This window comes from Seriola aureovittata, chromosome 19, assembly GCF_021018895.1.
Source record: "Seriola aureovittata isolate HTS-2021-v1 ecotype China chromosome 19, ASM2101889v1, whole genome shotgun sequence".
In the NCBI taxonomy this organism is placed as follows: Eukaryota; Metazoa; Chordata; class Actinopteri; order Carangiformes; family Carangidae; genus Seriola; species Seriola aureovittata.
The window spans coordinates 9,321,320-9,346,266 of NC_079382.1; the positions used below are offsets into that span (position 1 = coordinate 9,321,320).

Genomic DNA, 24,947 nt, shown 5'->3' on the forward strand with positions numbered 1-24,947 from the left:
TAAAATATTATATATATCAGTCCACAGTCTGACAAACTCTCTATAAATAGGGATAATTTAGTTCTGTGGATACTCTTCCTAGAAGTGGGCGTCCAGCTAAGATGACTTCAAAGGCACAACACAGATGCTCAATGAGGTAAAAAAAAAAAAAAAAACAGAGTAACAGCTAACAGCTTAAAGGAATCATTGGAGCTGATTAACATCTCTGTTCATAAATCTACCACATGCAAATCAATGTGCAAGGTTGGATGGAAAGTGGTAAACTAAAGGGAAAACAACATTGCACAGCTGAAGTTTGCCAAAGAGCATTGTGACACTCCACAATGAACATGGCTGCACTGTGGTATTGTTATTTGCTTACCTGGACTGTTTGTATTTCTGCCATACGCAACATTTTAATATTTAAGAAAATTATACTATGAAAATATTTTGTATATTTCATATTTAATATTTTGTATTATATTAAGTTTTGCAGTTTTATATAGTCATATATTATGAAAAACACCTGATATATAAAGACAATAATATAAGTACAAACAAAAAAAAATTATTGAAACATTCAACATAATACAACAATATAAACCCCCTGCATATTGCCCTAGCCCAATTTTTACTTAAGCAAAGGATAAGAAAACATATTCGTGCACTAAAAGTCACACAATAACTAAACACAAACTAAACGATCAGGGCAGCAGAAGATCAGCAACTCCCCTGTTCTGCAAGGTAAAATGACGTACTTTGATGCTGACAAACGCCTCGTCTGATTACATTGCAGCAGCTGTTTAGCAGTTGAGGGGCAATCTGTTCTTGCTTCTTCTGTACTGGACCGATGGCAAAGATATTTGTCCGTATCAATCATTTACACCCAAACACATGGGAAGGCCCAGGTTCAAAATCCCCCGAATTATCTTTTAAAGCTTCTCTGACTCAATCACACAGTATATGGTGGTGGGATTTTTCTCTTAACTTCACTGCTGTGGCTCTGTGCTGTGGGTCTGTGAGGTTGTTCGCATTATTCCTATCATTGCGACGATTAGATTTGAATCAGAAAAGAGCATGGTAATTTGGGGTTATTTTTAAGATTTTGAACTTCATGAAGACGTACAGATATGAAAACAAACATGGTGCTTGATCAACTGGTTGTTTCAAAGTTACAGTGTTCATGTGCTGCAGCAAAGTCTCCTGGATAATTAGTTTCAGTTAAAATGTTTGACAGAACTGATTTAAATAAGTCTTAAAACTGATCAACACTAGAGTAAAATATTTAGAGCCAGGCAGACAGTTAGAGAAACAGATAGAGGAAAATATTTTAGTTGGTTTGGGTTTGACTCTCATCACATCCGCCACAGAAAACCTGAAAGACAATTCTCTCTCTCTCTAAAGCCCCCGTCCAATATCTTCCTCCGCTTGTCACTGTACTCTACTATTATTCCTCTCTGTTTCTTTCCATCATACCATCTGACTTGTTATTTGCTTGACCCATGCCCTCCCCAACCCCCCCTCCTTCACCCTCTCTTTAATATCAAACTTCAAGTCGCTCGTCTCTTTAATGTCACCTTCACTCAGACCCTCAATTTTCTCTTGCCGTCTGTCTGGCCACCTTATCGGCTCTTCTCATCCTCACTATCTGTTTAATTCTACTGCTTCTGCGAGTCATTTCCCCTCTCCTCTCCTCTGTCTCTCCTTTCTCTTCCCACACTCATTTATCGTTCTTGTTTAATCTCCCTTATTCCTTGCTCTATTCTCTTCGATCTCCCTCACATAGCCTTCTGTCCTCATGTCTACTCAGTCACTGCTGCTGCTTCTCTAGCCCACCTCTGTCTCCCTTCTGTCCTGTCTCCTCTCATCCACTTAATCTCACTGCAGCTCTTCTTCTATCCTCTTAACATTCACTACTGAAAGCACTAAGTTGTCAGGTGCTTAGTTTGCGCTACTCAATGCAGATTTAGATATCAACGTGAGATAACACACTAGGATACTATGTATAAGCTTTAATGTTGTTGCTTTTACCAATATTTGAAAAGCACTAGCAGGGCCTTGTTGCTACTCTAGTCTTTTGTATAGTCAAAAATTCTTGGCATGACTTGAACAGGAGACAGAGATCACTAAGCCTAAGGAAATAGCTGAATTTAGTAACTTTGGCAGTGGTATGTATTTGTAGCAGTTCATTACCCAGTGAAATCAAACAACCAGCGTATAGTTCCTTTAAATTACATGAATTGTATTAATGCTGTAGATCTAGATGCCAATGATGATAGCTCTGCAGTGGTTTGTTGACACTTCAACAGGTCTTTTCATCAAGTAGGAGATATCTGCGACTCTCACAACACAGAGGCTGACGTTCATGTTTTGTCCTAAACATTACGACGTGAATGCAACATTACCAGACCATCCTGCATCAGGCACACCAGCACCACCGGTGAGAGTTCCTTTGTTGCAATGTGTATTTACTCAAGGCTTTTTAATTGCTATCTAACAATAGCTTTCTGGCTGCTGGATTTCAATTAATATTTCCTCTCCTCAAAGAGTACTCTCTTCAATTGTATAATAATGTCTGGTGGTGCTTTTCAGGACTTGAAATTACTTAAGCCTCAGTCTTGTTTGAATGACATTCTGTTATCACCAAACAAACTTTGGCAATGCTCCTGTGGTCTGAGATGGATACACAATACACAACAAAAGACCTTATTCAGATGTTCTCTCTAATGAATTAGAAATTTAGATTCTCTCCCTCTAATAAATTAGAGGGAGAAGGATGAGGGAGTTTTAAAGTCTACCCAATGCCATTAATTATTAGTAGTGATGAGCTAATCTTTCCATGAGGAACATGGAGATGGAGTCTTCATTATACTTAAGGATCATAGGTTTTTCTTTTTATTTCCCAATGTACAACAAAGTTGTTCCTGCTACTAGACAAACAGGGCTAAAATGCAACTGACCTGCTGAATCCCAAGAAGGAATTAACTGTTACACTACAGAGTGCTTGAACTAAAATTGTATTTTTAAATCAGTTTGTCACACAGATTTTTGTGTAATTGATTTTTGACCTACTATCTTTAGCTGTGGCCTGTGTCAACCAGTAAGTGTATGAAAAACTAACTCCAGTTTAGTAATTTCACACTATATTTTACATTTCAGGCATTAATAATCCCTGAATACTGTGAAACAATGCCTTATCTCCTCAGCTCTGGCCCTGTGTTGCAGTCTTGTGATTCAGTATTTCTGCAGAGAGAAATTAGCCCACTTACATGCAAATTAGCAAATTGCATCATCTGACACTCATGATAGGCGACTGGAAATTAAGCACTGCCAAAGACTTGTGTTATTTGCAAAAGCCACGCAGCACAGTCTGTACAGAAGTGAGTGACCTTATCTCAATAAAATACCAAAAGGTCACAGAGCAACAGTCCACATTCATCTACTCTGGTTGAGTGCTATGCATTTGTGATGGTGTGCATTGTGTGTGTGGTCCTCTTTATGTACATACTGATGCCTATATATATATATGTGTGTGTTTCTGTATGTAAAGCTGTGGGTTTGAGTTTTCTATACTGTAAATAGCAATAGGTCATGACAGGAGCTAGAGTGCACCTACCAGTAAAGTATTACCTCCACTTGACTTTACACATCACACAGACCATTTGTCTTTGTGTGTAAGAACACAAACATGAAAAGATGTGTTTCTAGAACCATGACATTTTGGAAATTTCACTCTCATTTCTTTGGCTTACCGACCACCACATGCCAACTTGCTGCAAACATATTGTGGGACTAACTACAACGAAAACAATTTAAACATTCGTCACATATACCTTCTGAATTGACGTGATGAGTGATGAGGACAATCTATCTCATATACACACTCATTGTTTTGCTTACATTAACATCACATTCCAACAGAGAAGCAACATTGTTCTGAGTAATTAACTGTCATCCAACTATCTAAACATTAGCGGAGCAGGCAACACAATATTTCAGGCCCTTTCTTCTTAAGTACACAGACAAGAGACAAAAAGCAAAACGAGATGAAAGCAGGAAGGAGTTGTAATCCCTATTCACAGCCACAGTTTTGCAGGTACTGCACTGTAAAGTTACAATTAAAGTGGATATAATCACTATTTTTGTATCATGTATCAGTTACAGCATGGCTCAATCATGGTGAGCCTGCACCTGAATCTGTAGCTCTCCTCGCCTTTCTGGAGTTCACAGGGAGTTTTAGTTTGTTTTTTAGCTGAGTGGACGGAAAATTTTGGTTCAGTCTCACTGCTCTCATGGAGTGGTTTTTGGCTGCAGCAGGCATCTGTTTTCAACTAAAAAGCTCTAAAAACCCACTATACACTACCTGCCCAGCTCCCGGCAGCAGACAGACACAGTTAACAACTAGCTGGCGAACATAGTGGAGCATTTAGCAGCTACAGATCCAGACATTTCCCTCAGGAGTAGGCGGCAACCAAAAACAGAGCTAAAAGGGAATGAATAATATGGACCTACTTATACTGTGAATACGACTCAAAATGAATGATATTGTTGTTGGATGTGTAAATAAGCAACTGTTGGCTCACAAGTTTACCATATCACCTATAAGATGATGATGTCAATGTTGTGTTCACAGCTTGTTTCTGAATCCAAGTGGCCAAGAAAATCAGTCGCTGCAGGTTTAAGATTTTCATGACATAAAACCCTGTTTTTGATAGTATTTCTGCATGACATTTTCTTCAGCAGTAGCCATTTACATTCTATTATTGCCTCTTTATATAGTAGTTTTCATTGTTAGCAGGGGAATCTGCCATTTCCATGTTGGATTCAATAATATATTTTCTTATTTATTTGTTTTTTTGAGAAAATGCCAAATATTTTGTGGTTAAAGCTACTCAAATGTGAGAATTTGATTCTTTTCTTTGTCACACATGATGGTAAAGTGAATATCAAAGCAAGACTGTGGGAAAACAATCAGCCGATTCAATACGGAAAATAATCATTGGTCGCAGCCCTAATCCAGCGTTACTTTGTATAATTTTATCTCACCACCGTTCATTTTGCTGCTCATGTTAAAACAACATGAGCTTCTGTAAACAGATAAAACAGTTGCTCTTCTGTTGTATTTATGACAAAGTTACTGCTCAAGGAGTGACTGCTTCCCTCAGAGTTTTGGCACCTGAAATTTAATGCGGAGATGACATACATCCAAGAAAAACTCACGTCTCATCTTTTCACCCTTCTCTCACCGTCTGTATATTCTCTGTCCTCCTCCCTGATCCCCACACACAAACACACCCTACTGGATTGTGTATCAGAGGCCTTGTAGTGGATTATGTTGTACTGTGGATTGTGGGATTAACATATACACAGAGAAAATCAGACACTGTCCTCTGCACACCACCAGCGAAAGCACACTGAACCTCAGCGGCACCCTGACAGGAATAGGACAGGATACACCCACCAAGACTCAGTTTAACCAGTAGCCATTGCTTTCTCTGGTGTAATTTACACAGCGTGACAGGATGATATCATGTAAACAGCAGTATCAAACTCAGTGGTGCAATTTAGAGGATACATGAAACTATGTTTTTCCATGTCCATCAACAACACAAGGTGTATATTTCATTATGAATACAATGACTAAAAGAAGATGTTATTTTTATGCAGTAATTTATAAGTAATTTAGGTATAAGAATAACAGTGGAAATTAACAATATGCAATAAATCTGCTCAGTAAATAAAATTATTCAAGTTATTAGCGATTTTCTTTGTCAAATCTGTGGAATTGTTAGATGAGGAGTCAGTGGTTTACTCCCCGCTGCATCATTGTCTACAATGAGCAGTAAGACTGCTGTGTGCTGGCTGAGTAATTGCTTTCCAGTAGAGAGTGTGTGGCCTCACTCACGTGTTGGCTTCAAATTACAGACACTTCAAGCTCTAGTGTGGATGTTGGCCATTCTCAAACCATTCGTCCTTAAATGGATGAATGTGTTACCTTCAGTTGCTGTTTTACATTCATATTTGGTACGTTGTGGAAGGAAAGTTAAAAAGAACTGGCCTCTTGAGACAGGTAGTCTGTCACACTGAACAGGTTGTAAAAGTATTGTAGTTAGAAGGTAGGAGAGATGTATCTATCAATCTAAAAAGTGTTGTCAATGTTGTAATTAGTAATCTGGTTAATCTATTCAGATTGGGATGTGACAGTGTCTGTCCTGCTGGTGTGTTTTAACACCTTGACCTGCCTCCCCTTATGAATTTCTGTCTTGTGACAGCCGTGAAACTGTGGCTACCGCAAGTCCTTATGTGTGACAGTGCAACTTGTCCAAGGTAACCCCTCGAAGGCTAAATTTATCCTGCACTGATTAAGTAACATGGTGTGTGCATGCCAATGCCTCAGAGGAGCTGATTTTATTATTTCTATGATCTGGGGACAAAATTATAAGTTCAGCTGGCTTCAGTTACTTTAATGGTCAAGGAAAATCTTAATGAAGAGCTCAGTTTAGAAAGTACAAACTTTAACACTAATCAGCAATTTTACTCATCGTAATGAATGTCCCTGTGGTGACTTTGAGAGTCATTGTTTCATTAAGGAGTTAAGAGGAGCTAAAAGGGCAGATTTAAACCAAACCTGTGCAACTCTGGCTGAACAGCAGCCACTGGGGGTTTACAAGTAGAAGAATAATCTCACATTCAATTTCCTTTCATTTTCCAAATGTCTCTTGAGACGAGGGGAAAGTGCAATGGGACCACATGCAGGAAACAAACATCTCCTGGTGATTTACAGTGAGTTTACTTTCTTCGTTAGTAAACCATAAAAAAATCAAGCATGTTAAAACATTGTGTAACAGGCAGTAAAGAGTCAAAATTAGCAAACTGACTCAGTAATGTCAGTTACTTACTAACATCTATCTAAAGTTGCAGACATTAGCCACAATAAGCTAAGACACCAAAAAGGTTGTAGTGGAAAAACCAAGTGAATTGAACTGAGCGATGATGTGTTTATTTTTTATGAATTCAGCGTTTTAAATATAAGAGGATGACTGTTATATTTCTTCTTTTGAAATTTACACAGTCTCAGTTTAAAAAGCTTATGTAACTTATAAGCTTTAGGATGACACTTAATTCCTGTCACTTCACTCACAGACAGCATTATAATATCAGAGAACTGAATGTCGTGCTCAATTCATATTCACAATTTAAATACGACTGTATTGTTGTGGAAAAACACTTGACAAAAACACAAGCTTTCTGATGATGAGAAGTGTGAGGTAAACATCCCCCTGCTCTCTCTGTCTCTCACTCGCACACACACACTGTCGCTCTTTGTCTCTCTCAGACAGCCCAGTGATCCACAAAACATTGTGACAGCCTAGTCCCTCTCATGGTGACAGCTCTCTCTCTCTCTCTCTCTCACATACACACACACACACACACACACACAGCGCGCACACAGAAACAATGCAATTAGTGTAACTACTTGACAGTGGGACTTGGGGAGTCCCTGTCAATCCATTATATGCTGCGTACTGTCAATGCACATTTGTATGTGCTTATGTGTACTCAGAGGTATACACTACTCCTTAGAACACCATGGTAACAATGCTATAATTTATTCATGTATATTTATGTTGCTATTCGTGACTCTGAAAGACAAATACACATTCACATGTCTACCTTAATTTAAGCCAATTTTAAGCCATAATAGTGAAACATTGAGCTTATTTTTTGCTACAGCTTGCATAAAAAATGTGTTTTGGTTTGTTTGTCGGCTTATATGGTTTTGATCATCATACAACTGGCTTGAATATGATCACAGACCATGCTACTTAGTAGTTCAAAGCAGGGATTCTCAAGTCAGGGTTTTCTGGGGCAGATACAGTCACTGATTTCATGTCATTACTGTCAAAACAAAACAGATGGCACGGTTCTTATTTTCTAACATATTTACAAAGAGAAACAACCCTGAAAAAGCTGCCGCTCATGCTTCTAATCAACATGTTACAATACTTCCAAGATATTTCAGAAGTAATAGGCTGTTTGGGATCAGATGATGCTTAACAAAAAGTGGCTGCTCAATATGTGATTATGGACAAGTTGTTTTATCAGTGAACATACAAATCAGATACATACATGTGATAATCCTCCATAAGTTTGTTTTCTTACATAGATCAAATTCCCTGTCAGCTCCTAGCATGCTGTTACACGGCTCCAGCATTAGCTCGACACCAGGAGCACAAAGATATTGCCTGTGTGGCTACCTCCCAAGTCCCACAGTGGTCAACAGCGCCATCTCCAGTTCATGTTAGACTACACAGTAACATACTCTAAACTGCTCCATAACAGGTCTTTTACAAGCTCAATAACAAGGCAACACAAAAGACACAATACAGAAATCTTCTGATGTAATTCTGAAATCTTCTGATCTAATTTCTGCCACATTTTAAACGACAGTGCAGGGAGTCTCACTGATCTGAGCACTTCCTCTATTCATTTAAAAACTCTACAACTCTAGACCAAGACAACAAGTATGTGTGTGCTTCTGCCAACACAGTAACAATAGAGTCAGAACAAATCCACGAAGTCCATATCAAATTGTAATAAAAACTTAACTTTTTCTTGACACTTCACTGCTACACATCAGAAAATGTACATTAAAGGATATGCATACATGTCCCACTTACATCAAGTGTTAAAACATTTGAATCCATTACTGAAACATCTCAATGCCCATCATTAAATTTATTCAGTAGCCATTAAAGCTGCTTTTTCACCACAGTGCCAACTTTTGAAAGAACCAGCATGGTGGTAATGTTAAAATGGAAATGAGCTTGAGTATCCCCACAGTGTTTGATTAGGCCTGTTTGCCTCTCTTTTAGCTTCTGCTAAGTTTGATGGTGTTACATAAACCTACTCAAAAATATGTCTCCCCCAGTCATAAAACCAGCACTCCAACCTTTTTTTTTACTGGTATGAAAAATACCATTTAAAAATAAAGCCTCATAAGTTTCTGACATCCAACTGATTGACAAAGACACAAATAGAATGGAATGACTCTCCTTCAAATTCATCGCCAGAGATGAAAAATAAAAACAAATAAAAATTAATGACCCCAAAAATAACTTGCTCCAAGTATATTTTGCCCCACTGACACAGAGAAACACATTATGGTGTTAACAGACAGCTCCCTCTAGTGGGTTAATATTGCACTGATAGGCAGATACACTACACACACACACACACACACACACACACACACACACACACACACACACACACACACACACACACACACACACACACACACACACACACACACACACACACACACACACACAATATGACCCTGTTTGTGTGTGCACTAACCAAGTTGTAGTGAAGTCTCAGTGTGGTAATATCCATCTTGTTGCTTCTTTTTTAACATGGAACAAAGATCCACCCGCTCCACCGTCTGGTCTCCAAAAAACCTGAGTGACAGAGGCAAAGTGAGTATGAGAACATAAAAGACACAGGAGAGAGTGTTTACGCCTCCAGCAAGTAGTACAGGCACATGTCAGTCACTACAGCCACTTTACAGCAGTGAGTCACTCAAATTAGAACTGACAACAAAATGTAACTGCATGGAGCAGTGTACTTGGCCAATGTGTATTTACATCCTAAGAATGACCAAACTGGAAACAAACGATGATGCAATGTGATACTGTTCAAATAAAACAGATACATTTGAAATTCAAAGAAATATTAAAACACCAGTGAGTCACAAAACTGACTAAAAAGAGAAATGGTATTTCTTTTCTATTACTATGCATATATTGACTAAAATGTTGTGCTTACATCTATAGCAAGTCTGCAGTGTGGACACAAAACATTACACAATGTCCCACTGCATTTGGTAGCATACTTAGTCGCCCAAATACTTAAGTAGCTACATGAAAAACCAAGCACCTACTTGTTAGTATAGTTGGAGTAAAGGGCTGGGTCCACACGCTTTATACCCTATGAGACACAGGGAAAATGCTGTTTATGTCATGTTTATCACACTTCTTAGGACATGCACAATCATTCTTGACACACACAAAAGACAGATTAGGGGAGGACAGAAAAGCAGCCCAGCAGGCGCCAGGCAGGATAAGATGTCATCAGGTGTCAAAGGAAAAAAAAAAAAAAAGAAGATAGATGCTATCCTTCCTCTGTCTCTCCCCTCCTGACCACTGCTCGTCTCTGCTTATCTTTCTGTCCTCTCCACCCTTAACTGCCCTCCTCTCTTTTATTTATATCTTTTTCAATTTCATACCCACTCCCCCATTCACACCATAACACCCCCCCCCCCCCCATACCTTATCCTAATCCCTCCCAATATAACAGTTTTTGGCTCTTAGTTTGACATCATAAATTATGAAATTATATACACTCAATTTGCTTTTAAGACACCACAGCAGGTGTGTTATTCGTACTAATAGTTTTGACTGGAGCACTAATTTGGAATCTAACTACTGGATCACACATTTTACAGCCACTGAGAGTTTAGCTGGATGAGGACAGAGGTGTGACACTGCAGCTGTTTGGCATCTCTCTCAGTCTGTTTGTTATGAGAAAGCAAGCTAATGTAGGACTGTGTATGAAAGCACAAAAATGCATCATGAATTTTTTTTTTTTTGAACAAGTGAAACTATTCTGATTTTATCCATTAAAACCAAAATGTGCCAGTGCAACAACTGACTTGGTAATTAGTTTAAAATGAGCTATTTCCATACACTGTATATTGTGTATGCGCAATGCATTGGCCTCAGGTTAGTTGATATTCCTGACATCCCAGTGTGGAGGGACATACTGTATTTCCTTTTGTATTTCCTAGTCTCTGCACAACCTCAACATTTAATATTCTTAGTACAAATTAAAATCAACTTAATGGGTTAAAATATGTTAAGAAATTCAAATTGAAGCATGAACAATTAGCATAAAAATGCCCTAACAATCTGTCAAACACTGGTGGTAAAAGGACAGGTTGTAACGATTCCCCTAAACCATGGTTCAGTTCGTATCTCTTATATATCTTCATATCTATCTTTTTGTTCTTTTTTTTTCTTTTTTTAGAGGAGAGGATAACCAAATAGTACCCACATTGCTGGGCCCAGGGGCTCTGTAATCTCACAGTTATTATCCATCTTGAGCTCATTAAACTAGATAGCCTAATTATTACCGCAGGGGGGAGTGTTTCAGTTCCGTCTTCCGGCCTCCCGACATGAGATTGTGGATGTTTGTGTTGCAGTTTCGGTCTCGGTTTCAGAATCATTACACCCCTAGCAAAAGGTAGGTTGGACTGACAACTACGTTTTTCTCTAAGTTGATATTGGCTCACACTTGTGGTATGCTAATATATTGAGCATATCTACACACTTTTTCATGACCAAACTCTAACGATAATATGTGTGTAAGCGTACGTGTGCGTACCTGGGATCGTAGTTTTGATGCTCTGGACAACTTCATAATGGTGAGGTGGGGTTCAAACCCACGATTGTCTCCTTGCAGAAGACCCTGCTCCTCAAAACGACTTCGCAACAACTCTGCAACAAACATACACAAAGTTTTGAAAAGGCAAAAGTTATATAAGCAACCACTTATAAATAAGGCCAAAGAGGAAGGCCGTAAGTTGACATAATGCAAAATGTTACTATAACATACCCATAACATCATGAGTATGCTGTACATCCACCTCTATTTCTATGAACCATTTCAAATCCGTTTTATGGACTTTTGTAAAAAAAAAAAAAGGAAAACACAAATAGTTCAACAAAGATCGCTGAGAATGGAAAAAAAGCTTTTTGCTGGAGAATCATTTGACCACGCAGACAAAGACAGACACACAAACAAGGGCACAAGCATTGACACACACACAACCTCCAAGGTCATACACACACAGTCAAAGATGCACACACCAACTGATGAGGTTTAGAGGGAAACCATAGAGGTATTTTTAGAAGAGGAGCTGTAAAGGGAGAGAAAGGTTAGTATATAATCAATAACAGTGGCGGAGAGAGCAGATGAGAGGACGGGAGAGTCTGACTTCCTGCTTCACCCTTATTTTACTCTTCCAACAACAATAACAATACGTGGACCCTTTGCTTGTGACCTTTTCTTATCACTGTTTTGTTTCTCATGTCCGAATTATAATTAGAGGTTTGTGAAAGGAAGCATCACTCTTCATTAAGGATCCTTGTTAAACACCAAAGAGTAAATGGTCCAGTTGTAAGGGTTTACAAGAAGCTAAAGTCCTCATCTACAGTACATACATGCAGAGCTGACTGTGTCAACATCAGCAGTTTGGTTATGGTACTAATATTAAGAATTTTAAGCTGTACTTTATATGCTATACTCCAAAAACTTATACTTTTAAAAGAGATTAAGAGCAATACAGTAAATAAACAAAGTGACACTGTTAGGGGTCAAAACTCAATATCACAGCTAGCAAAATGAGCTTGATTGAATATTTCTTTAAGTAGGTAATGAGCACTGCAAACTAATGTTTCACAAACAAGTTTGTACAGAAGCGTATGGACATGACTTCTGTTGCAATGTTGTTTTGTTATGACAACCTATTTAGTGGTTTGAGGCATATATGGATAAATGTGTTTCATTTATATCAGAGGGACAACAGCACATTTAAACTCACAGTCATTGCCAGTGACCTCTGTTTGGCAGTTTGAGGAGGTGTTCAGACTATACAGAGGTGCTGCTGTATTTTTGCTGCTTTGGGCTGTTTTAAAGCCAAACTACAGTCATACTTCATTTGACGCATGCAGGCAAACATTCTTTCCTAAACGTCAAGATTAAATGAGCTCTTGAGCAAAACTGTTTCTATTAATACTTTCTCGACACACTTCAGGCTCAGTGCAAAACATACTTAATCAATCAAGGGTTAGGGCTGACTGCGTTTGACTGGGCCAATTATGGAGGGTCTGCCTCTTATGTCTGCTGAGAGGCTCAGAAACTTTGATGGAGAAACGTAAATCCAATTGGAGGCTGCAAATTCAAGTGGGGGGACACACCCACCGCCACTGCAACCCCCTCTGGCAATTTGGTATGAAAAGTTAATCTTAGCTTCTATACCTGATTACCAATGAAAGTGTCCAAACAATTCAAACTCATCACTTTAAGGTCTTGCAAACAGAAAGACAGAATGGGATGAAAACAAAACCTCCTCTGAACTCTTGCAAAGTTTTTATTAAGAACTTTTGGTCCCTTGAATTTCCTTTTATATCAAGCCGAGATGAAATGCCTTTTGGGTTTTGTCTCAGCTTGGCCATCAGTAATAGCCAAATGCTAAAAATGCTGCTCCAATACAATATGTTCAGGCAATTTAATATAAATTTATGATAACCCATCAACTCCCCTATAGCTAGACACAAATAACAAAATGTGGATCACATGCACATTAATAAAGTCCCTCAATTTGTGTCTACTTTTAAAAATCACTGCATATTTCTGATCTGATATTTTAGAGTGGAAATGGACGGTAATAAGCAAATGTGAGTTCATTTACTCTGTCTAGCTGTGAGTGTCCGTGTGTGTTTGTTGGTATCACGAGAGCAACAGAGCGAGAATCCTCTTAGAAATGTTGGCTTAATGTTGTTGCCTCAGGCACAACACAAAAACATACACGCAAATGCTTCTGCCTCCCCCCCAGTCAGGTATAATGATGTAAAAGGACAAATGTAAGTGGACGTGTCACGCACACACACAATGTACACACACACGTGAAGTGAAAAGAAAGTAAAAAAGACAGCGACAAAGAAAGGCAGCAAATGTCAAGTTATTTCACCAGATCCACTTATGCTAGTTGCAGAAAGAGAATGTAGTTACACTGAATAACCAATCAGTGCCTGTGGTTGACTTTCAAGGATTAGGGCTAACATACATCGGCACATTGTATGGTATTACCATGCTTTATTTTCAATTAAATACTCAAACTGGGCCCTGGCCTAAATAAGCCACATTTTCACACTCTTTTATTAGTTGTTTATTTCAAGAACTCCACTGTTTAATCTAATCTCCAGGTCACTCCAGGATAAAAGTCAGGCTTAGATCACCTCTGAACTTTGAATGTGAGAGTGTGACAGTTAGCATTACAGCCTAAAACTGTCTAATCTGTGACCTCCCATAGCAAAGGCCCCAGGACAGCAAGCATCCACCCTGAAGAAGTGTCCTTAAGAAAGACACTAAACCCTCCAACCAGCTGTGGGTCTCCTCAGCTGACTCCAAGTTCAGACCTCCCTCCACAAAAGACAAGTACTGCATCACAATAACATTCAATAATGTGATTTAGCTTCTAGCAAAACACAGAATGAAAACCGCTTATAAAACAAAATGTAATTCAGTACTTACAGCCTATACATCAATGTGACAGACTTACAGAGGCGTTGGACGATGACATGAGAGTGAAAAGCTATACATTTGTCACTGACCTGCCAGGTTATCCAGTGTGTGTCTGTGTTGTCCGGGGGCCAGCCCAACAAACACCACCTCCTTCCTGAAATGACCGATGCCTGAGAAGGGCAGCACCAGATTCCGCCCACCCAGCAGCTCAGCCAATAACGGCTCGACCTGGGTCAGCGTGGTTGCCGCTCTGAAAGGAAATATACACATGAATATACATAACACACAATGCCGCGCACACAATCACACAGACAGACAGACAGACACACAGACAGACAGACAGACAGACAGACAGACACACACACAGACACACACACACACACACACACACACACACACACACACACACACACACACACACACACACACACACACACACACACACACACACACACACACACCAATTCACAACTTAATCCTCTCCCTCCCTGCCTCCCTCCCTCCGTCCCTCTCCTATTACATAACGAGAGAATAGTGATTACTAATGACACAATCTTTTACTTGATGTAGATTAAGCATCGCTATCATCACATAACTCGGCTTCGTCATTTCCAGCGCTCTTTCATGAAATGCTAGAGTAATAACTTCACATAGCTTACATAAATATTACAGCACCATGTATTAGCACACAATGTGGGTAACATTTATTTCACTTTGCCTAAAAATCACACAAATTGGTGGGATTTTTCCGCACTGTTCGCATTAATTACAATAACAATGTGTGGATTAGATGACACATTTTACCAAAACAAATCAAAAATATTCAGATGTTTGAGATGTCTGATGATGATGCACAGGCAGAGTATAAATATTTCAGAAGTACCAGTCGAAATGACCTTTAAAAAGGACAGATTGTAAGATATAAAATTTATGTGCGAAATAGGGATTGTTTATTCTGACTGGCATGTTTGAGTGTTGACTGTTCTTCCTAAAACTTCTTCAACAGTATTTTCAAGGCTCATTACTGGAATCTAAACCTGAAAAAATGAGTCACTGCAGAGCAGTGACTCATTTGCTCCCTGTCTTCAAATCTGCTGTAGTCTGTACATTCACAACTGAAACAAGACTCTGTGAAGGGATCTCGATCTGTGATTCTATGATATAAAGCATCACAGAGAATAGATGGAATCGCATGAGAAAACATAATTATAGCCATATTCAGTGGTACTCTGTTTGACTGAGGCTCTGCGTTTTAGCTGTGAGCAATTCGGAAGATGGAGAACGCATGAGAAAGGAGAGATTTCATTCAATTTTATCCTACATTACAGAATAGACAGGAGAGAAAGCAATCTGTCACTGTAGAAAAATAATCTACAGCACAGGTCTGTGTGCATGTACACCAAAAAGCCAATCAGTATTGATCTGCATGGATAACTGGGTGCATTAGCAGAGGGACACATCAATAATGCTATATATATTTATACTGTGATATCATCTCTTGCAATCAATTTTATGGATATAGTCGCACTAATATTGGATTTTGTTTTGTTTGAACATTTGAACTGTAGCGTCTGGTAGTCGAGCTTTTGCCAACTAATGGGCTGTTTGACATTTAAGTAATGACTCATGTCAACGTTGCCGTTTCTGTATTACATACAGTATGGATCCAATTCAGTTCAATTTGGTACGCTCCGTTTCATTTCAGCTTTCTTAAAAATAAAAATAAAAAATCTGTAAAATTGAAAGCTTTTCATGTGGTAATTTCTGCTATTTTAAAAAACATAATTAAGCCAGTTATGGGATGTAACTGTAATGTCATTGTTATCATGTGAAAAACATTGCGGTAGTATATTATCATATTTTAGTTTGTAATTTTCAGGCCTGTTGACCTGTTTCACTGCAGACATATTTACATGTCATAGTAGGAAGAACGCAGGTCTAATTAACAACATTAATGATGGAAGAATTTGTTTTAACATGAAGGAGCCATTATTAACGTCACACCTGAGCATTTCTTTTCTGACAAGTCAAACTGTTTGCCGTGAAATGATGGTTTCCATTTCTTTATTGTATCAAACACTTTAAATATCACCACTTTGCTCCACTAATATCACACATTCGCTGACTGCAGTTGTTTTTACTTCCTTTGACTTATTCATGTTGTGCAATTCTATAGTAACTTGGATTTAGTTAAGCTGCACAAGCAATAGGGGACTGACATGTACTTAAATATACTGTATGTGTGTGTGAATGTGGCAATAAAGTGCTTTTAGAGGTCGATAAGACTAGAAAAGTCCTATATAAGTGCAGTCCATTTACTATTTACCATGTGTCTGCTGAGTTTGTTTGCATGTTTGTGTATATGTTGGCATGTGCATCCACTCACAGGTCTATTTGCTCCTGATTGGCGAGATGAGTGACTAACAGCGTGATGTGGAGAATTGGGATGGGGATCATGGCTTTGGCCAATTGGGGCTCCTGCTGAAGCACCACCTCTTGGACCTCAGCCACGGCTGAGCTTATCTGTCATTGGACAAATTTACTTTTAATCATCAGCATTTACAATAAGGCAGATACCATCACATACAGTGACTGCTCATTCCCTCTCTTCTCTCATCCTCCCTACCATGAATGAGCAGAAGAAAGAAGATGAGAATAAAACATTACAGATGAGGCGTCAGTAGATGATCACCATGGAGTAAATCAATGTTCCTTCAGAGGAGCTTTTTGGTCAATAAGGAACAAGATTTCAGTGTCATCAGGCGTCAGAAAATTGAATCCAGAATGTTTTTTCCTTGAGTGATTTCCAGCCTGCACAGATCAAGGTACACTGACCATGAACAAATGTCAAATAATGAATCCAACAATGATCTGGAGAGAACAGATTAAAGTATTCACCAAAATGGGGCAATACAAAGGGTTTCTGCAACAGCTTCTCTCATCTCATCTATTACCAACACATGAGGAGACAACAAGGTCGACAGTCATCGGTTTCTGCGTCATAATAACAGAAAGTGGTAGCAGCTAAAACAAAGATTGATTTTATTAGCTTCACAAAAACAAAGAACAGCTTTAATTCCAGAAAGTATGCAATTGGTCAGATGAGGAAAGAAATACAAGTGCCACGCTTATTGTAGCATGGAAAAAGGCAGGAATTGGATGAAGAACCATACTGATGTTTATATATGTTTTAGCCAATTTACTCTTAATCTTTATCAGTTTCTAATAATGCCAACTGTTTTCCAAAGCATAGTGTGACCTGAAACAATTAAGTGATTAATGAAAAAGTGAATTCACTCAAAATTTGTTGGTAAGATTTTTGATAAAAGAATCTGTAATTTTGTAATAAGTTGGGTAAAGGGTGCAGAGACTCCAGCATGATCCTTAAAGTACACAAGTATGTGAACAGTATAGTAATTCCTTACATCTGTGTTAGTAATGGGGATGGAGACAAAGTAGTTTGGTCGTTGGTTCTCTTTCTTCTTTTTCTTCTTGTCACCATCCTCCTCACTGTCCACTCGCCCTCCACTTTCTCCTCTCTTCCTCTTTCTCTGGGTGGACTCTGAGCTGGGGACTACAGAGGATGGACATTAATTGAAACAGAAATCATAGTCAGGTTGTCAATAATACAGGCAACTGGCTACTCTGTCAGCTTCAAGGCTGCAGCACAACTTTGTTCCATTTAAATCAGACCTATTAGTCTTTAGCTTTTTGATGGTTTAAAAAAATCCTAACCTTTAATTAAAAAAATGATTAGAAATAATTAAAAATAATATTAAACATACATCCTAGCTCCTTCCATTTGGTGGGGCTGGTCAGAGCGAATGGGAGCTCTGACATTAAATTTTCCGAAGTATCGGCTGACTTGAGCTTTTCCTTCATCAGCTTCTTCCTCTCCCTCCTCATCTTCCTCTTTGTCTTCTTCTCATTTGATCCTGTAGGAGCTGCTAAGAAAAAATATATATAATACAACAAACACACATACATGACCATGGATACAAAAACATACTTATACACAAGTACAGGTGATGATTCGAGAACACACTAAACCTTCTTTGCAGTACTCAGTGGCCAATCCCTTATAATATTGATTGATATGTTCAGTAATACACCTCTGTGTGTATCAGTCAAATGTGGACAAATCAGGAAGCAGGACTGATTTGTTGGATTTATAATTATTTTTGCATTCATGTCTAGTTAGTTGCTGATTAACAATTTCAACTGGTTCTCCAGAAAATTTGCTACATTACAATATTTACAGATATAATGATGTAAAATTATATTACCGTGATAGAAAATCAGAGGAGTAGAAAATCTGCTTAAGTACAGATTGCATATGATGTGGAATATCTGTGGTAATAGGTTATCAAGGGGACGATTAATACTAAGGTACACTTGAATTTTGAACCAGGTAGAGCAATATAATAAAAATGTTTAACTATTATCTGTACTATTACAGATAAAGATATTCCAAACTACTATTACTCAAGTGGAAAGGTTGTAGTCAGCTAACAGCAACAAACATTAGAAAAGAAAGTACAAAACCTTTTTCATCTGAATATAAATCTATCAAGCCATGTCAAAGATGTGTTTACCAGTCTCTACTGTTTATCAAGCTGTTGGCACACCTGGTAATTTGTTTGCCACATAAGCGGCATGCGCCAATTTGCATGCTGATTTTAAATTATTTGGAAACGCTCTCCATCCTGCACAAAGAGTCCCTGCATCGGCTGGATTTTCAGAGCTGTTTTTTTTTTCCCCAAATAAAAGAGTTCAATTGGTACTGTGTGGCCATTTTGGCAAATCCAGACATTATCTCAGGCAGTCAGTCCTACTCACCAGACACAGTGTCAGCGGCCCCTTGCTGGATTTCCATGCTGACTGCATCCACCTGGCCTGGAGTCATTATTATCTTCACCAATTCCCCATCTTCTAGCCTACTCTCCTGTCCAGCTACATCTTCACCACCCTCATCATCATCATCTGAGGCAATCGCAATGGTCTCTTTGCCATAGGAGATACTGGCTGGCTGCATATCACACACTGTTTGCTGGTACAGACAGGTCTGTGCTAGGGTCTAAAACAGAGAGGAATGATGTAACCAGGTCACAACATTATACTTTTTGTAAACTGAGGTGAGGAAAACACGAGCTTTTTTTCCATCCCAACTGTCATGTCATTACCCTGAGTCCGAACAGGTGTGCAGATGGCTTTATCGCGCTGAGTTTTTGGATGTGATGCAGCCTCCGATCTGATACTTCTTTGACAGCGAAAATCCTCTGTAAACAAACACTTTCTGAACACGTCGACCTGAGGCTCAACAGGACGCGGCTGAAGAGCATGGCACGAGTGTGACTAACTTTAGCAAAGGTACAAAATGACGAACAAACAGCTCGCTAGTTGAACAGACAGAACAGTTAACAACAGCTAACCCAACCGCAAAATGAACAGAGAGACTTTCCGTTCCTGTAACTAACACCTGTTGAAATGAATCACTCTGCCATGCTGCACATCTGGTGAGCTAGCCAACTGTTAGCTAACTTTCTCTAAAGGAGTATTGCCGCTAATTAGCAAAACTAATCGGAATATCATTTTTTATAACTTAGCCGTGTGCTGTTGGTGCAGAAAGCTCGTTGGTGGCAGTCTTTCTCAGAAAAAGTCCATACAAATAACGAAAAATAACATTTATGCACACGCGCTACTTTGGAGTGCACACCGGAAGCAGCTTGTTTGTAAACAATGCTGAACTTCCGGCCTGACGTTTCAGAGTAAAATAGCTTTTCTTTTTCAAAATAAAAGCATCTGACACTTGAGCTATTAAAAAATCTGATATTTGTACAAAAGTAGTCAACTTTAAGAATCTAGCTAAGTATGTTGAGTATTTGAATAATTTTAAATCACTATGGTTAGACTTAACATTTAAACCCTAACCCAACATTGAACATGATGCACAGTCAATTTATCCTTTCATATTTTAACAATTGGAGCCTTGGAGTCATACTGAAAAACACTGTATGTACTAAAGTACATTTAGTACATGTTATGTAAAGTGAGGAGAACAGATAATACATATGATACCATCAGAAAAAAGGACATTTAAAAGCTAAAAACTAAAGAATCATTCAGTCATTATGATCATACTCATTGAAGTTTATTGAAAGTATCATGCATAGTATTCACACATCTTAAAAGCTTCCCGAGACATTTATTTACATTTATAAGATGTACATTAAAGCAAACACAAATTTTTCTATTTGTGCACTTTTAATTATCTTCATTTATATTTTCTTTTTATATGTGCATCTATTTAGTGAGAAAGTTGGCTGGTCACTGAACTTGTGGCCTCTGCACTGTTTAATCTCTTATTTTACATTCAAGTCTTACTATACTGTATATAGAAAGTAAAGACAGTAATATTAGCCTAAAGGTACTGTTTCTTTAAAACAAGCTTCGTTGGATTCATTACATTAGTACACTAGCTTATTTAGCAAACAGCAACATGGCTCCACTGCACATCCATTGCACATTATCAGCAGTATACAGTCTTGTTTACTTTTGGGCCTATTTTAAATCTTTCCATAAACTCAAATGCACTGAAAATTTGATTTTCAGCTCAAAAGCTCAATGTAACATACTGCAAAAAAAGAGTTACATGTAAGCATGTACTCTATATGAGTCCAATATCATTTATACCAATTACAAAATTTTATTTTTCCCTCTCTTAAATGTATAATCTAAATGATAGTTTGATTGATTTTACATAAAGATGGTAGCTTTAGAAATTTAACAGCAGAAAAACATGCTTAAATAATACCATCTTCTACTCAGACATTTCACATTGCTATCGATGATTAACAAATTGACATACACAAATCAAGATCCATTAATACTTTGTTTTCTGTGTTTCTTCTTTCTAATGATACAATGATAAAATGCTATAATCCATAACAGTTTTACTTTTTACCTGAAATAATACCATCATTACCACAATCGACACCACAGATACTATAATGTTTTATTTTTTGAATGAACTTAAAAAACCAAGGAAACCAGGAACACTAGTAGAAGCAGAATCACTCCTATCACTTTCAGCATCCATACCCGCAATGGCGTCCTTTGTAAACTGACCACTGTGCATCAGTAATTCTTTTTGTATCACAGAGACAGCCTGGTCATTTTGTTTACACTTGAGTAACCCAGGAATTGTTTCATGGAAGAAAACACTGACCTGAAACACAACATTAACATGAAGCCCTGGTTTCACAGAGGATGTGCACTTGACCTCACGTGTATGGTGCATCAACACCAGAATGATAGGTTTATCATCTGTGGATACAAAAAAGAGGAAGGACTATGAAATAGTTTGAATGGAAAATTATGAACTCAAAATTGTCAGTTAGTGTGGGAGTGGATTGAACACAAATGATAATCAGAAGATTTATACTTCTTTCAATTGTAAACACCATAAGATTCTATTTTACCAATATATCAATATGTTGATAACTTAATGTTGATCATATAGCTGAGAGAGAACCTTGTAAAAAAATCAAAAAATTATATTGAGTTTCCTATTCAATAGAATGGGTTTAAAAAGCATAAACTTACCTTTAACATCAGCCAACGCTGCTTCAACATCTGACCCAACGCGTGAACTGATTGGGCAGAAGACAATAATGACCTGGAAATCCTGACTGTTTTCGACAAACTGAACCCCATCCTGAAAGTGAGTCTTCACTTGGTCCATCAGCTGGTGATGGGTGCCAAAGGTTTTACCGCTGACAATCATCTTGTACTTCACTGTGGCTATAGAAAGAAAAATGGTTGTGAAGCTGACACAGATATATTCACAAGAAATGAGTGAACCTAACAGTAGAATAAAATTATTCTTGTAGTTGCTATGACGTTCATCAAAATCCAGTAAATGAAAAATGAAAAAGCTTTTAGAAAAAAAAAAAACATAATAATTATAAACTATGACGTCATATTCATTGTGCCAGTTTATTGATGAATTGAAGCTCCTGTTTTCTACAGTGACAATGACTCATAAGACCCAGTTAGTTAACTGGTACTGGTACTCCTGCTCCTGTACTCATAGAGGGCCTCCTGTGCATAACAACTTTTAACTGCTGAGTGTCTAATTATTATACACCTCACCTTGCTGAAAATCCTGAGGCGACTTCCTGATGGAATCTCCTAAAGAGAAAGACAGCATTCACATTCAATGACTTGCTCCCAAAATTATGAAAGTGTAAATTGGAAGAAAGTTAGATTACTTCATGAGCCTTGTCTACTTTCAGGAGTTTGGCCAGTAACATAATTTGACCACTGGTGCACTGCCATACCTGCCCCGGGTAAATAGCCTGTCACACAGAATGCCATAAATGCACTAACACGCTCCATCATTTAAAAATCAACTCTAAACGAGTTGAAAATGTTTTAATTGAATTTTAAAGCGAATTCTACTCATTCAATATGTCACAAGAGTGTGAAGTGGAGGAAAATGAGATTTACCTCGTGCTTCTTGTGGATAGCCACTATTTTCGTGACTGCAGGGCTCCACTCCACAGGAAGAGTCACTTGTACCTGGCAAAGAACCTGTTGGGTACAATGGCACAATGCACTTACTGATTCCAAATCTTAAACGAATAAACTATAAAAATACACTTAACCTTACACTTGACCTTCAACCAGAAGGCTACAGTCTGTGACTGAATATTCTAAACTCAAGGTTTTTGATTGTTTCCCACAGCCCATTCAAGCAAAGTGCAAGACCTGTCATGTGAACAGGTGGTTATAGGTGTTAAATGGTTTGTGGTTAACTGCTAGATGGCTAAATGTTCTTACAGCTGTGGGTTTTGAGTTGACACCTGAGCAAGTTACATTCACCAAATAAGATCATATGATACAGTCAAAGAGCTCTGGGAAAAAAAGCTAGTAAGGTAACTTGAGTTTTGAATATTTTTTTTTTTTTTTTTTTACAGATATGTGTTTCCAAGTTCAAGCATGAACGTCCACACTCAGGTCTAAACAACCTGTGCATTCACTCAGCTTTGATTTAGTATATTAGTAATTGATTTATCAGAATAAAATACAACTCTGTGATAATGATGAGGTTTCTTATGCACTGACGACACTGTGATATTAAAATAAAACAAAAACTGCATTATAACCTTTGCCAGGTTCTGGGTCTGGCTGAGTTTTGCTCATGTTCTCCAGTAGATCAATATGAGCATCAAGGAAGGTCTGCACGTTATTCACTTGGGTCTTTATGTCCTTCAGGATATGGAGGTAGTCAACCAAGACCCCATTGTTAGTTAGAGCAGCTGGAGGGAGAGCAAACAGGTTGTGTGTGTTAGAATTTGGATGACAATACATTTACATACAATATATATATTGCCTCCAAGTGCTGGAAAGGTTGTACATACATCTGAAAGATTCATGTGGGATGAACCCTTTCAGTTCTTCTAGGACCACATTGATTGGCTTCTGAAACAATAAAACACAGAATGATACTAATGGAGCATTTTACTTGTTCATTGTTCCTGGTAACTAGTTACTACCCATTTTACTTATCTCTATTTAGATCGTTCTCTAATCAGACCAACACATTTCACCACGTAAGCTCACCTGTTTGTGTATAATTTCAAAGATGTCCCTTCTCATTTTGAGTTTGTCAACTGCAGGAAACAGCTCATGCAGGTCTTGTCGAGTCAGTGAGTGGAGCTCTGAATCAGTGCGGAAACCTGCTCCTGAGAGGACAGGTGCGGTTCAAAGTAGTTTGATTCAACTTCAGTTCATCTCATGTCATTTTCAGAGGTTTTAAGGGTCTCTGAGCACTCGTCTGCGCTGGTAAAATAAACCTACATCATGTCTGCATGTTCATGTTTTGCTGAGAGGTCAAAACAAATGGTCTCTTACCTTCCAGGGTAGTGGCTGCCCCCGAGTCCCTGCGCTGTATCACTGCCAGCAAAGAAGTGGACATGATTTCACCTGGACAAGAAGAAGATGTAAAAACAGAAGAGAGTCAGAGATTTGTCACCTGGATCTGTCTGTATAAGCGACACTGCGCTATAAAACTCTTCTGTGTGATTTGGATACAAACCGGGCGCGTTGTACTGCAAAGCCTGAGAAAACAAGACAGAACATGGTGAAATGAAAACGAAAGTCTGACCTTTAAACCGATCGATAGATGACTTCAATGACGTGGCGTTAAGTGTCTGGAACAGCAGGTGTTACTCAAGTTGGCTGTCAATTATTTCACCAAAATAAAAACATACAGCTTAGATCGCAGTTTTACGCCAACTTCTTACATTCAAATGTATCTGATCTAAACGTGAACGTTCAACAGTCAACAGAAAGTGAAACTAACAGAGTTTGTTTCCTCACGACGTGACGTAGAGGACCCTTCAAACGATCATTGGTCGCTGGAGCGATGTTCTGTTGACACACACGCACGCACGCACACACACACACACACACACGCCCTCTCTCTAAAGGTGGAATGACTTTACTCCAGTGAGATCAGCAGAGTCACTCCCTATTTTCCATCATAACCCTCTCTCTTCAATAAATATATTACTGCACCTCTGACTTACATC

At 38.4% G+C, this 24,947-nt stretch overlaps 2 protein-coding genes across 4 annotated transcripts in view; both read right to left on the bottom strand.

The window, feature by feature from the left end:
* LOC130187628 (A-kinase anchor protein 7-like) overlaps nucleotides 1–20,086 on the bottom strand; it is a 40,842-nt gene extending 20,756 nt beyond the window's left edge. For 2 of the 3 annotated variants that reach the window (XM_056405385.1, XM_056405383.1), the window contains exons 1-9: nucleotides 19,533–20,086; nucleotides 19,189–19,426; nucleotides 18,135–18,296; nucleotides 17,775–17,923; nucleotides 16,736–16,872; nucleotides 14,439–14,599; nucleotides 11,428–11,540; nucleotides 9,926–9,972; nucleotides 9,343–9,443 (exon numbers count right to left, since the gene is read on the bottom strand). In XM_056405385.1, coding sequence (XP_056261360.1) covers nucleotides 9,343–9,443; nucleotides 9,926–9,972; nucleotides 11,428–11,540; nucleotides 14,439–14,599; nucleotides 16,736–16,872; nucleotides 17,775–17,923; nucleotides 18,135–18,296; nucleotides 19,189–19,426; nucleotides 19,533–19,691 — 1,267 coding nt within the window. In that variant the 5' untranslated portion in view covers nucleotides 19,692–20,086. The remainder of the gene's footprint in view (nucleotides 1–9,342; nucleotides 9,444–9,925; nucleotides 9,973–11,427; nucleotides 11,541–14,438; nucleotides 14,600–16,735; nucleotides 16,873–17,774; nucleotides 17,924–18,134; nucleotides 18,297–19,188; nucleotides 19,427–19,532) is intronic. The other variant, XM_056405384.1, reaches the window with a different exon arrangement.
* A 392-nt stretch (nucleotides 20,087–20,478) lies between these two features.
* LOC130187684 (uncharacterized) lies at nucleotides 20,479–24,526 on the bottom strand. The gene is made up of 9 exons (XM_056405505.1): nucleotides 24,452–24,526; nucleotides 24,268–24,339; nucleotides 23,977–24,098; nucleotides 23,775–23,835; nucleotides 23,520–23,672; nucleotides 22,861–22,944; nucleotides 22,504–22,542; nucleotides 21,955–22,152; nucleotides 20,479–21,675 (listed from the first exon to the last, which is right to left on the bottom strand). The coding sequence occupies exons 2-9, from the start codon at nucleotides 24,329–24,331 to the stop codon at nucleotides 21,365–21,367; spliced, it is 1,032 nt and encodes a 343-aa protein (XP_056261480.1). The 5' UTR covers nucleotides 24,332–24,339; nucleotides 24,452–24,526; the 3' UTR covers nucleotides 20,479–21,364.
* Nucleotides 24,527–24,947: the final 421 nt, after the last annotated feature.

Excerpts from the sequence above, each read along its gene's own strand:
- LOC130187684 (XM_056405505.1), bottom strand. The coding sequence starts at position 24,331 with ATGTCCACTTCTTTGCTGGCAGTGATACAGCGCAGGGACTCGGGGGCA. Across the intron at positions 23,836-23,976 it reads TTGAAATTATACACAAACAG|AAGCCAATCAATGTGGTCCT; the intron begins GTGAGCTTACGT and ends TTATTGTTTCAG. Across the intron at positions 22,543-22,860 it reads CTATCCACAAGAAGCACGAG|GAGATTCCATCAGGAAGTCG; the intron begins GTAAATCTCATT and ends CTTTCTCTTTAG.